Raw genomic sequence first — 13,933 nt, 5'->3', positions numbered from 1 at the left:
TTCATGTTAGCATTACTGGAGCATTTACTGGGGTGTTAATGTTGGCTAGCAAAAAACTAAAACAAAATGTACGTTACTTACCTAAAAAAAAAAAGGAACAGCGACTCCTTGGAGTGTCTGTTAGTCCAACCAAACGCTGAACAAGACATTTTTACTGAACAAAATTAAGTGAAAATACAGTGAAAGGGTCAAAGTTATGAGACCAAACCACTAAACGTCCTTTTTTATATCTATATAACATGATATAAAACTTTATTGACACGTTGCAGTGGATACGCATTGTTCTTCTTCTCTCCTGATGACGGCTCGCCTTGTTAGTGACCTGTCAATCAAAGGTAGCCACGCCCCAAATCATACGATTCTTTATCTTCTATTTTCTTCTAAATGGGGCCATTATTAGAACTATAAACATCAAATTGTCTTGAAGAAGATTTTTACTAGCGATTGAGACCATAGTGTTGTCCTAAAAAATTCTGAGGTAATAAATCAAGTCAGAAGTTTTCTCATTTTGCATTGAAATGGATGGACAGGAATGTTTTTGCAGCCACACTTAGCATCCCCTGCTGGAATTGTCGGTAGAATGCAGCTTAAGGCACTTCCTGGTTTGCCCCACTGCTCAGTCCTGGAGGTTGCCGCCTGCCACAAACCTTCCTCTTCACTATGGCTCCTTCACCGCTGCAGCACCCCATGTCTTAAACTAGACTCTTCTCCTTTGTAGTTCCAAACTCCATCCGATCTGCGGAGTCCCTCTCAATCTTTAAAATGAGACTAAAGACCCACCTCTTTGCTGAACGCTTTCACACATAATCTACAAAGATTTAAAAAGAAAAAAAACAAGCACTGTTTGCACAGTCCACATGCACTACCTAATAGCCCTCAAACTTAACCCATGGCAGTTACTCATGTGTTGTCTTCTGACTTGATCTTTGCTTGTTGTATGAACTCTCAATGTACGTCACTTTGGATAAAAGCGTCTGCTAAATCACATTGTAGAATTGTAGGTTAGATGTTTCATCCTGTTTCAAGTATTTATGCTAAGCTAGGCTAACTGATATCCAGCTCTAATTGCATATATATGCGCAGATATGGGACTTTTCCCGAAAATGTAAAATTTGTTTTGAACACTTTCAGCCAGAACCAAAATCTAATGCAGCGGGAAATCAAAATAACTTTTTTCGCAATTAGGTAGATTTTCCTGAGCTTTCACAGCTGATAGAAAGGCATCAGCCAATCACATGCAGAATGGACATTATCAAAACATCCACTAGGGTTAAGAAGATTATCAAACAAGAAGAAGATCTGTTGTCTAAACTAATACAGCAAACTCCGACTTCCTCCCACAGTCCAAAGACATTCTCTATGTGTCAGTCCTGTCTGGCGACCTGTCCAGGGCGTACCCCGCCTTCACCCGATGTCAGCTGGGATCGGCTCCAGTTCGGATAAGCAGTTCAGGATAATGGATGGATGTAGCAATTCCTCATGCTGCCATTCCTAGAGCTTCTGTCTCATGAAAACATCCTGTATTCCATCACGATCTCATTCATTTACATCAATCACACCAATATCTCAGTTGACACAGTGATCATTTATTGATGCCAGAGTGCAACAAAAAGCACATTTATCATGAGTGCATCTACATCCTGGTGAGGAGCTGGTTGACTGTGATGCTGGCCCCCCCGCCCTGCGTCCCAGACTCCTCCACTAAGACCTTCCTCTGAAACTCCTGCAGGACGACAAGAGTGTGAAGAAGAGGTCTCCGTTAAAGTCCAAAGCCAAACAAAAAAGAAAGCAATGATTACTTTTACAGCAGAGGTACATGAAGTCCATGATGACAGCTTGGTGCTATTTATTTTACCAAACATATTAGTCAGGCAGCTTAAGACCAGATAGTTAATAAGTTTCAATTTTTGATGGGAGCCACTTCATTAAGAGTGCGGATCGGAGATGGCAGCCATATAAAATCTATGAGAACGATTATATCTTCCAAACCACTTCGAAGGTCAATTTTAGCGTCAAAATATACATTTTTGAGGCGAAGGAATCATTTAAAGCTATTGAAAATATCAAATAGATATGTTCAGTTTGGCCATGTATTAACTTAATTTCCAACTCAGTTCCTAAGTGGTCTGACATATATTAATATAGGTCGTATACAGTGCATGTATCCTGAAAAATTTATAAGATGAATACATTTAATTAAACTTAATTAGCTTCAATTTGATCATTTATTACATTTACAACCAGAAAGATCTTTGCAATTCCAGTGTGCCTTCACGCATGAGCACCTTGCACCACAGACACTTGCACCTTTAGTGCATGTTATCAATTTTTCAGAATACATGCACTCTATATGACCTATTATAATAATTATCTAGTGATATTCTCAATAGTTTTAAATGATTCTTTGACCCAGAAAATGTATATTTTGACACCAAGATTGACCTTTTAAGTGGCTTGGAAGATATATTGGTTCTCATAGATTTTATATGGCTGCTATCTCCGATCCGCAATCTTGATGAAGTGGCTCCCATCAAAAATTGAAACTTATGGCGATGGACAGCATGTGGAAAAAAATTGGTGCTTTTGTCCGGCGTGTCCCCTTTATTTATCTAAGCTGCCTGACTATATCCATTTGAAGAGCTACTGACAAGGCTGTTCAACTAGCGTCTAATCGATGGCCTTGAACTGTGACTGCCTGTAACTTGATGATGACGTCCATGAACGCTGTGTTTGATCAATAGCTCGTCTCAGATCTTTAAAGGCTTTTCTGTTCTGCAGGTGCTTTGAAACATTAGAAGTCTTGTGGCTGCTGAAGCCGTCACACTGCGGTGTTGAATCTCACACTGTTACAGTAAGCAGTAGCATGTCAAAATGTTAATGTGAAATGTAAATGTTAAATGAAGGCAGCTGGTCGATCTGTCAGCTGCAGACCAACTGTAGATGTCCAACACGCGGCTAAGTTTCAGATGATGATGTCTGTGTGTGTGTTGAGTGTTCTCACCCTGAATCTCCTGAGTCTTGCCAGTCTGTCTTGCAGGGTCTTCTCTTGGCTGGATGTCAACTTTTCAACATGAGTCCGCCACTGCTGCTCTTTCTCCTGACACATAGGGGATATACACAAGGCAGTCTGCTAGAAAAGTCAACATCAAAAGCATTTTTAATGATGCATGAATCATGCATTGGGGGGGGGGGGGGGGGGGGAAAGAAAGTGGTGAATCTGCGAGAAAAAACATGCTTTTTTCCCCGCACTTTCTTCTCGTCAATCTGCAACTTTTTTCAAGCAGATTTGCCACTTTAATCTCGTAAATTTGCTTTTTTTTCTTGAAATATTACCTCCCCAACCCTGCGTTCGTATTTTTATTTTTTATTCATACTTGGCCCTAATATGCCATCATAGTCAAGTTCTCCTGGTACAAGTCACTGAAGAACAACTCTGTTTGTAGGACTGTTTCTTGCAGATTTTTTTTTCTAAATTTTTCATTTTTACATTGGAGGTCAAGGTCAATAAAGTTAATATTATTATATTGTGACGTAGCCTGATCTTTGCTGATTAGCTGGAAGAAATCCATGTGGTTCTACCACCAAACAGAGAGACATGGAGACCCCAGTTTGATATCAACTGAAGTTACCAAAAATAGTTTTCTTCGCCCGATAAAGGGTTAACAATGGATCAAAAGACTGTAATGTTGATGGAATCGTTTACAGCGAGTCTACAAAGTGTTTCAGATTTAATTTCACTGTACCAATGAGTCCTCTAACTTGAAATTGCCTGTAGGGGTGAATGAGAGTGTGTCTGTCTCTATATGTCAGCCCTATGATAGTCGGGAGACCTGTCCAGGGTGTACCCTGCCTCTCGCCCTGCGACCCGGGATAGTGAATGAATGAATAGGTGTTAAAGCATCTTTATTGTGAGTTCTTACGAATGGGTTTAAGAGATGAAGAATCAGTTTTACTGTGCTTGGGGGGAAGGTACTGCTCTGGTATATAGTGGCACATATTCAGCTAATTTGTGCTAGTTGATTAAAAAAAAAAAATCCATCCACAGCTGTAAGTGCAGACTTTTTATCCTGTAAACTATGTGGTTAATGTGTCTGATGATGGGTGAGGTTTTGATGATGCTATTTTTAAGGTTTAGTTTGTGCATTTGCCACATGTAATGTGACTGGCAGCTCTGAAGGTTTTTTAGGTTGAGCTAAATGCATTGTTTGTGGGAGACTTAGGTACACATTTTTAGGGTTCAGGAGATTGGGGGTCATTTCCCCAATTTTTTTGAGACTGGTCTCCCCTGAAAAATGTCATTTACATTTGTACAGGCAGCAAAATTTGACTCATATTTACGTAGTAAGTAGTAATGATTGAGGGTGATTGGCATATGTCACAGTTGTGGAAGGAGTGAGGGGAGGGGAGATGGACAGGTCGAACAACTAGCAGGCTTTCACCCAGGACAAAGGGGTCCATGTGAACACAAGAGTAAACGACTATTTACGTAACTTCCGTTTTTTATGTAACTTCCATGGCCCCGCGGCTTGTGAATCACGCTTTGTTACGTAACTTATTTTTATGGAAATTACTTGGCTCACATCACCCTTGTAACTACTTCATTTCTGGCATTTGTGTAATTTATATACTTTTTAGGCTATACATCATGATGCCTAACCAGGTTTTTTGCCCTTAACCTAGGTCAGTGGTTTTGTAGCATAAATTCACAGAAACTGCTGCCTTTTTACAAACGGAAACCGTACCTGTATGTATAATGACGTGTGTGCTATTTTAGGAAGCTACGCTCTGTAATGCAAGCTGCTAAACGATCATATGTGTCGTTACCTTGGGTGGTATTGACAAACGATCTTTTCTGTCGTTTAGGTTGGAGATTGTTGATTTAAAAAAAAAAATTTTTTTTTTTAAATATTCAATGTTTCCATATTACCATATTCATACTCATAAATCTGGAAAAGCATGAGCAGATAAATAAACAACATCAAAACTTGCTAAAGAAGTCCACTGAGGACCAGCTACAGTCATGAACTATTTCTGGAAAAAGCAATTTAATTAGTTTTAATACTCAATATTGCTTTTATATTCATTCCACTTAGGTGGTGTACAAATTGGCCTGGCTGTTGCTTCTCGTATAATGGCAAGGATAACCCTGGCTAAATACTTCATGTGTGAATTACAAATCTCTCTCTTCTTTAAAAAAAACAACAACAACTATATATTTGACTATTTACTGTAATAAACTCATATTAAAGCTCAAACAATGACAGGCCTAAAACATTTATAATGCTCCATATTAATATAAAAACATATCAGGAAACAATTTGGATAAAAACAACAACTTGACAAAGAAAAATGTACAGTCCCTCACACAGAATCCTCTGTAATATCTTAAAGCTCTGTAGGATCATTTGAAGGTTACAGAGTTCCCCTGTTACAACAGTAAATACATCCTGCTGGGGCTGCACCTCAGAGACTCAAGTAGGAGTGCTCATGAGTGTCTAGAGGTGTGTGTGTGTGTGTGTGTGGCTGTGTGTGTGTGTGTGTGTGTGAGAGAAAGAGAGATGAAAAGTGCTGGCTGTGTATCCCTGACCTCAAATTGGACTCAGAATGACTCCGTAGGATCCAGTATCCTGCTGTGTGTTTGTATGTATAATTCCACGTGTGTGTGAGAGAGAACATGATAAATCTGGTGTATGCAAGAATTTAAACAGTTCAGATGGGATACATGTGAGATGGCCGAGGCCAGTGACTCCCAACGGACAGCGCCTGTCATCAATTAACATTTCTGTCATGCTGTGTGTGTGTGTGTGGGGTGTGTGTGTGTGTGTGGGTGGAGCAGAAATGTGCAGAGGAAGTTGAGGTAAGCTAGGGAGGCATGTAGTTTAACGTCAGTTTAATGCTGACACATATGGAGTGAAGGTGAAAGCAGTTAAACCGTTACCTCCCTAATTACATGCTGAACACACACACACACACACACACACATACTTTAAGCCGAACAATCAGGACATTCTTTCCAAAAACGCCTTGAGTTGAAAATTATCATTTGGACATTAGAGTGATTACTTCACGGTATATACACACTGTGGTTCGTCTTCATGGTGTTTAAAGAGGGAGTAGTAGACTTTGAACAAATTGCCTTAAATTGGCAATCACTGACAAATTGACAAATTGCATTAAAACTGATCTAATCACTGCTTCATGGTGGCAATTTGCCATCTGGCCATTGGTGTTAGTTGTGGAGTGTCAGTGTGCAGAGCAGTCAGAGAAATAAAACGGTTTGCAGGGGTACAAAACGTCACTCCAGAGCCTAATAGGAATCCCTTGTCTCATAATGTGAACATTCCTACACTTTTAGAGCTTTTTGAGGGATATTTACTTGCCTACTGCATGTTTTTGATATAGCAAGTTATTTACTAAGACTAAAAATCCAATGAGTCCAACTCATAGACTGTATATAAATAATGGGTGTAGTCAACGTGACGTCACCCATTAATTTGATTTGTGATTTGCAATTTTTTTTAAAAACCGGAAAAGACCATATTTGGACTGCGGTAGCACAAGTATGGGTTTATCTAAAAATAAACAGTACAAAATGTTCATTTTACATACCGGAAAAATTTAACAGGATTGGATTCAGCAGGTTTATTGTACTCTAACTGACTGGTCCAATGCAGTTGAAGGTTACACCTGGACTGGACATTTTGAGGACATTGGACATTCTCTAACCTTGTTGACTTGCTCCCTCTGCCCTCCGGGAGTGGATCTCACCACTTTACTTTTTCACTCATGATGGCGAAGGGAATTCCCACAAGAGCAAACTGCTGTGGGGAAGTCAATGAGGGCATGTTGAACACAGCACAGTTTGGATGCTACAGTCACATGACAGTGGTTATAGAGCATCACTTTCTGTCTTTTATTTTTATGGCCCAGGATCGGCCCATCTCCATCCCACAGATGCCCACTTATCACAAAGTAATAAAAGTCGGATGTTAAGGTGATTTAATATGGACTAACTTGCATGTTATGAGCTACTTCTTTATGTAACTACTACACACAAATAAAACAATTGTTTTTCTTTTTCTCTGAGGGGCAGCTTAGCAGAAAAGAACAGATTGGCTGTAGAGTGGCCTTGTGCATGTCCCTGATGAGATGGATGGATAGATGGATAGATGGATGGATGGCTGGATAGATGGATGTGTGGATGGATGGATGGATGGATGGATGGATGGATGGATGGATGGATGGATGTGTGGATGGATGGATGGATGGATGGATGGATGGATGGATGGATGGATGGATAGATAGATAGATAGATAGATAGATAGATAGATAGATAGATAGATAGATAGATAGATAGATAGATAGATAGATAGATAGATAGATAGATAGATAGATAGATAGATCTCAAACTGGGAAATTACTGTTGTAGTAGTGAGGCTGCCCAGAGGGCTATACATTTAGCTCTAAAAGAGTCTGCAATCCCGCTGGGATCCCTTTGGGATTTGAGGCATCACTTGCAGTTATTAACTGTACTCTCTGAATTCAGTTGGCACATTTGCAAAGAAAAAAACCCAGGTTGGCTGGAAACCCATCCACACATTCACAACTCTAACCAAAGCTGTTAAACAAAAATCCAATCCAACCAATATGGGTTGGTTCAGTTTTTGGAGAACATTTTTGGAAAGCAACTAAGAATTTTAATACATTTGGCCTCACTGTCTTTACTGCATTGGAAATTGCATGAAAATGGACTTTGGTTATATAATGAGATGTTATTTTCTGAATAGTTTCAACTCAGCAGTTGTTCCTGAACCTGAATGTTAAGTTAGAAACATTACAGTGTGTTTCTGGAATCCCTTTGGCCCGACTGTGGCGTTCCATCGCTCAGTGTGTGTCTACATGAGATTGTAACCAGAGTAACGGTGCTCCAAAGGTGACTCCTTGTGTGTGTATTCATGTGTAGACTGCTTGTGTGCATCTACGATACGTGCATGTTTGCATTCGGATATGTGAGTGCACATGTCGAGGGTCAGACTTGTTTGTGTTTGTGCGTGTCTGAGGTTAAGTTAGGCTTCATCGGAAAGAACATTCCATACTGAGGTGAGAGTGACTGTCCTCTCTATCCGGGTAAATGTTGTCATCACCAGCTTCCTTCCTTTTTGTGTGTGTGTGTGTGTGCAGCGGAAACACTGACAACACAAACAGCCCTTGTCCCTTGTTGACCTCACACACTTGTCCGAAACGGGGCGGCTACATCCACAGCTGCGTTGTGTCTTTTTTTGTGCATTCCATGTTCATGAGGATGTCCATCTGTTTTGACAACTGTGTGTGTTTTGAATGACCGTACAGTATGATCACTCCTGCTTTTTAAAATGCCAAAATTGATTTTGTGTGTGTGTTTAAAGCCGTGAAGTCAAAGTGAGCTTCGGAGCGACTGATAAGCCCGGCAGCCTTGACAGAGGGCCAGAGTTGTGCTTCATTGTCTGTCGTTTCCATGGAAGTGAATCTGATTTTGCCGTGAGCGATGCGAGTGAACCTCTGCGGTAAATTAACACTCATCGATTCAGCGTCACACGGCTGCCCTGCTGTCTGTCTGATCATTCAGCCCGCTGTTTCCATTAGGCTGATTATAACAGCACGCTCTCATGAAATGTTAAGCGCAGCGTCTTAAAATGTGAATAACGAGCTCCGTTAATGGAAAGGATTAACTGGAGGAAATGCAAACAGACAGAAAACTCTGTTTGACAGCTCATTGCTAATAGATTAATCAGAACATAATATGTGAAACTGCTGGCAAGGTTTAGGAGCAGGATCCTTCAAACAAATATGATGTCAAAAGAAAAATATATCAAGTAGAAATAAAGGACTGGAATCCAAAATATCATTTTCCTCTCATCAGGGCTTGACATCCAATTAATATTGCTGACAGGCAGGGCGAGCTGCCCGTCAGCCCAGTCTACTGGCACATTGACGCCAGATGCAACCTGTGTCTGTGCTTGTGTATGGGTAAGAGTGTGTCCTCAGGAGAATCAAAGGAGAGCTGTTGAGGCTGAGGTGGTGTCATTTAGCATAAACTTTCATGCTGTGCCAGTGCTGAAAGTACAGACTTGTGGAGTGTGTATGAATCATCAGTGAGTTTGTTTATTCACCTTCTTGCTCTCCTCTATTTCCTGAAGTCTCTCTCTTTCCAGCTGCTCCCTTTCCAGTCGCCTGCGAACCTGAAACACATGTACATGATTAGATCCTTCATTCATATTTTTTAGCTAATGGAGTGCAAAAATTGAGTCAAAATATCCCAGATACAAGCTCTACTTTTAATCACTTTTAACATCCAGTAACTAATTAAACAAAACTTATTAAAAATGTGAAGACTTTACATGATCAGTAAGATGTAATTTGTTAATTTTATCTGTAATGACTACATTATTAATATGGACTGTGGGCTTGGCAATAGTTCAATATTATGTTTTAATCCACTTATTATTCTATTTCAGTAGAATCCAGATACACAGTTAGGTTGTCGAAAGTCAAATTTCACAGCTTATCTGATCTTTAAGCCCCATTACCCAGAATACAATAGTGAATTAGTGAATACAGCTCAGGACAGGGTTGAAAAATAGTTGCTAAGGGGGTCTGTAAAGTTGCTAAATTTAGCAACAAAGTTGGGAGCACTGCTTCGAAGATAGATAAGATCGCTAGATAAGATCGGTTTGACGTAAAAGAATTGGCCGATCGCTGATCCCGCAAAATTAAGGAAATCGGTGCTGATCGATCAGTGCACCCCTAGTTAGACCCCATGGCGCTAAAATGCTAACTTACTTCTGGTTTAAGAGCTCATTCCTGTGGCGCTCTATATATCTTCTGAGCTACAAGGTTGAAGAAGCGTTAGCATTTTTAGCTTCTTTGCAGCAACATACATATTTTTCAGCATTGTCTGTTTAAATGGCAATACTGTATATATGAGTCTAGACTGACATGGATGTAAACTGCAGCTTGACTTGTTCGTGGTGGCATACAACTATGAAGCAGCAATTATAGTTTCTCTATAATTTATTGTAACAAACTGTTGTTGTGTATTACTCTTGCACTAAAGTTCCTAATTAAATGATAAAACTCAACTCAATACTTTTCATTTGTCAATTACTTATTATTTATTGAATTACTACAAAACATGCTACCATGCTACCTAACATGATATAATGTTATCAACAAAAGAAATAGATTGAATAATTTGGCCATATTGCCCAACCCTACTTTGGTGAGAACCTTATTGGTTTAACAAGACAGTGAAAATGTTTCCAGGTACCAGACATGGTTTTATAATTGTTTTAATTTGTTTCTGTAGTCTGTGTACTGTGCTTCAAACTAAAAAACAAGTAACTTTGAAAAAAAAATTCTCTCTCTCTCTCTCTCTCTCTATATATATATATATATAAATATATATACGCATATGTATATATAAAATATATACACACTCGAACAAACCACAGCAGAAAATCTAGATGTTTGGGCTGTCATATAGTCCATCTTTATATACAGTATTTGGTTTTGTAATATTCCCAGACTGCCTCTTCATTATCTCTTACCCTCTCCTCCTTTTTGTCTCTCCAGTCGTCCTTCAAATCTCTGGCTTCTTCCGATGTTACTTTTGTCGTCTTTTCTGACAATCCCAGAAATGCATAGTCCTCTTCTTTACACAATCCTCGCATTGACTAGAACCAGAAAAACAGCCAATCATCAAATGTGATAACATCTTCTTACGAGATTCAAATTGCCTTGAGCTCTTGTCATAACTGCATGTAATTATACTGGCTATTCTGATTTTAATGAAACTACAGTAGCTAATAAAAAGTATTTGCCAAATGTCAATTGAAAATTTAAAAATACGTGATTGCATAAGTATTAATGCCTTAAAGTGGACACGCTTAAATTACCATCAAATCATTTTTTAAATGGAGCTCAGCTGAGTGTAGTCAAGGGTTTCAGCTGATTGTCATATAAATACAACTGTAGCTTTTGATGTGCCAAAACCTTCACCATTAAGATAAGGAACACTCAAGGAGATGGATACAAGCAACAAGATCTCCTAAACTAAAGAATAGGTTGTCTATTAATACCACCCGAACATCCTATAGGAGCATTTTGCGGTATGGAGCGGAGCACTTCTAAAAAATAGCACACACGTCCTTATACATACATGTAAGGTTTTCAAAAAAGGCTGCAGTTTCGTTGAATTTAGGCGACAAAACCACGTCTCTAAGTTTAGGGCAAATAAAGGTCCATGTTAGGCTTTATAAAAGAAAGTTTAAACAGTAAATAAATGCATATAAATAACAGAAGTGAAGCAGTTACTGGGATTTCCACCGGACGCATAGCTGCTCCGCTGCGGTTTGGCTCCGTCCTCTGCCTGGTGTCAATTCCCACCGGGCCCGGAATGGCATCGTATCGAGCCAGCTGTAGACAGGCGAAGTAACGTCAACATGCGATAATCCTGAACGTACGGGAGACCGCGAAGTCCCGTGATAAACTGTGTATCCTTATAAAATAAATGTGTTATGTCATAAATGATTGTATGCTGTTTCACTTCAACAATCAGTCTCTTGTCGTCCATGTCTCCGACCCTCTGAGACTCTTGGACTGATTGATTGCTGACTTGGTGCCCCGTTCATAACATGTTGACGTGAAGTAGTTTTATGCTGCATGAACGGCGTATTGTGATTTATTTTGAAAGGAGGCGGAAGTGTATTACGTTGAGTCGGTTTTCCTGTCTGGTGCAATCTGCTCTGTTGAGCTTGAAGCGGTTTAGCAACGGCTCGTGATAAAAATGGAAGTGCTACAGATTGAAAGTGCTGCAGAGCGGAGAGCTGCAGCTGGGACGTTGCTGAGACGTTACGCGGCTGCCCGCTGGAAATGGTCTCATTGATTAGAGAGGCAGCGGTCAGCAACTACTGGAAGTGACATAGTTACGTAAAAACGTGATGCACAACGTACTTTTGTTTTCATGCGGGACATGAACGGCGTTTTCCTGGGTGAATATTCGGCGTCTGTTCATGGGGTCAGGGAGGACAGTCTCAAATGTAAATATGGGTTGTATTTTGCTGCTTGTACAAAGGAAAATTGGGTGTTGTTTTTGAGGGGAGAATCTGATAAAAGAACACTATAAGGCTAATGAACATCCCTTGGAGAAAATGTAAAAAATGTAATTTCAAATAAACCTGGCTATAGCAAGCCATTCTCAAAAACCCAATAAGTATGCAAGTGGATTAGTGAAAGAGGCCGTCGCACTTCTGAAGGATGTACAAGAGAGCTGGTGTGACAACTGATGGCCTGCTGCTTCAACACTTTGTGGCAAAGAGAAAGCAACTCACATGACTCATGACATCTCAGCTACAGCTTGCCTGAAGGCCTGACTCTTAAATCAGCTGGAAGAAGCGACCAAGATTGAGCCTGTTTTGCGTGGCGCATTATCATAAATGTACTGAAGTATTCTCAGCATAAAGCATTGTGGCAACAGCATCATGCCATGAGAATGATTCTCTGCAGCAGGCCTAGGATGGCTTTCCCAAGGATCAAGTTACACAACAATGGCTTCAGATCAACAAATGTTAATATCTGAGAGTGGCTGAGTCCAAATCTTAATCCAATCTAGAATATGGGGCTGTTCACTTAAAGAGGAACAGAGAAAATTACAGTGTCTACATGTGCTAAGGTGTTGAAATCCTATCCACAGAGACTTGGAAGAAGTGAAAGAAGTAAATACTTGTGCAAATTTAGATCACTTTGTCGAGATAAAAACATCCAAGCGTTAAAAGTTACTGTATATAAGAAGGAGGCCTGAATATCAACCACTTTCTAATGGAAAGATTTTGGTTTCTGGTTTGTGTTAAGATCACAATGCCCGCATCCGCAGAGCGAAAAGGGGTCAGTGAATAGTTCAATGGATTCAAAATGATGCGAATCATGCATCTACAGTCACCAGATCACAGCTTAAATATCAAAATACAGATGTGGAACAAATCCACTGTGGAAATGAAAGCTGTTTACTTGACTGCTGCCACTTTATCACATCTTCTTGGAAAATCGGTTTGGTTCCACTGAAGAATATTAGTGGAAGAGTCATCTGCTGGGTCTATGTTTTATCGATAAGGAATGAGCACAAGAAGGAACTTGCTTAACTATGCTTGGGTGGTTTTAATAACTGCAACGCTATTCCTGTGAATTGTGTTGATATTCAAAATGGTTCCCATGGTTTCAGCAGTTCATAACCTACCTTTGACATGGGAATACCTTGAAACTGCCTCAAGTGACTCATCTTGATCCAGGAAAGGTCTGCTGTTCATGACACATAGATATTTACAGTTTAATTTGTGACATCTGATTGACTTTTATGCATTTACATCACAGTTTCCACAAATCCCAGTGTCACACTGTAAAAAAAACAACTGTTGTTATTACGGTAAAAAAATGGCAGCTGTGGTAGCCAGAACTTATACGGTAGAACTTTTTTTTTTTTAGAACACATTTTTACCGTATAAATAAAACGTTTTTCCATCAAAAGAAACGCTGTTTTGCCATATAATTGAAAAGAAAATACTTTATAAATGCTGCATAAATGAATAAATAAAAAAGATTTTACCATTAAATGTTACAGTGTCTTTCTGTTAGAGATATGGTGTTTAGTACCTTTAACAGTGAGAAAAAGTATTTTTTACAAAAGATAAATGCAAAAATTACAGTTGTGGCTTGTATATATATTACATTAAATACATATTACAGTGTATTTTACAGTGGAGTAATGTATTTTTTCCAAAAAAACAAAACAAATAAATACTGTTTTGGCTGATATATACATTTACGGTGTTTCATTGTTACTGAAACTGTATTAACCCAGTTATCATTTGACGGTCTTTTACTGTCATAGTTTAGCAGTTTT

At 39.4% G+C, this 13,933-nt stretch overlaps 1 protein-coding gene across 1 annotated transcript; it reads right to left on the bottom strand.

Annotated features, from left to right (window-relative positions):
• Nucleotides 1–2,962: 2,962 nt before the first annotated feature.
• On the bottom strand, nt 2,963–13,427 carry LOC131961101 (mitogen-activated protein kinase kinase kinase kinase 4). Its single transcript, XM_059326370.1, has 5 exons — nt 13,271–13,427; nt 11,353–11,454; nt 10,587–10,712; nt 9,150–9,218; nt 2,963–3,097 (listed from the first exon to the last, which is right to left on the bottom strand). Exons 1-5 carry the CDS (start codon nt 13,310–13,312, stop codon nt 2,963–2,965), a joined length of 474 nt encoding a protein of 157 aa, XP_059182353.1. The 5' UTR covers nt 13,313–13,427.
• Between the last annotated feature and the right edge of the window lie 506 nt (nt 13,428–13,933).

Source organism: Centropristis striata, chromosome 22 (assembly GCF_030273125.1).
Source record: "Centropristis striata isolate RG_2023a ecotype Rhode Island chromosome 22, C.striata_1.0, whole genome shotgun sequence".
In the NCBI taxonomy this organism is placed as follows: Eukaryota; Metazoa; Chordata; class Actinopteri; order Perciformes; family Serranidae; genus Centropristis; species Centropristis striata.
Note: the sequence above shows the minus strand (reverse complement) of the source record. Positions and strands in the feature narration are given on the sequence as shown.

Coding starts and splice junctions, on each gene's coding strand:
- LOC131961101 (XM_059326370.1), bottom strand. CDS start 13,312: ATGAGTCACTTGAGGCAGTTTCAAGGTATTCCCATGTCAAAG. Junction 11,455..13,270: donor AAGGTATTCCCATGTCAAAG/GTAGGTTATGAA, acceptor GCCTGTCTACAG/CTGGCTCGATACGATGCCAT. Junction 10,713..11,352: donor TGCGTCCGGTGGAAATCCCA/GTAACTGCTTCA, acceptor TTCTGGTTCTAG/TCAATGCGAGGATTGTGTAA.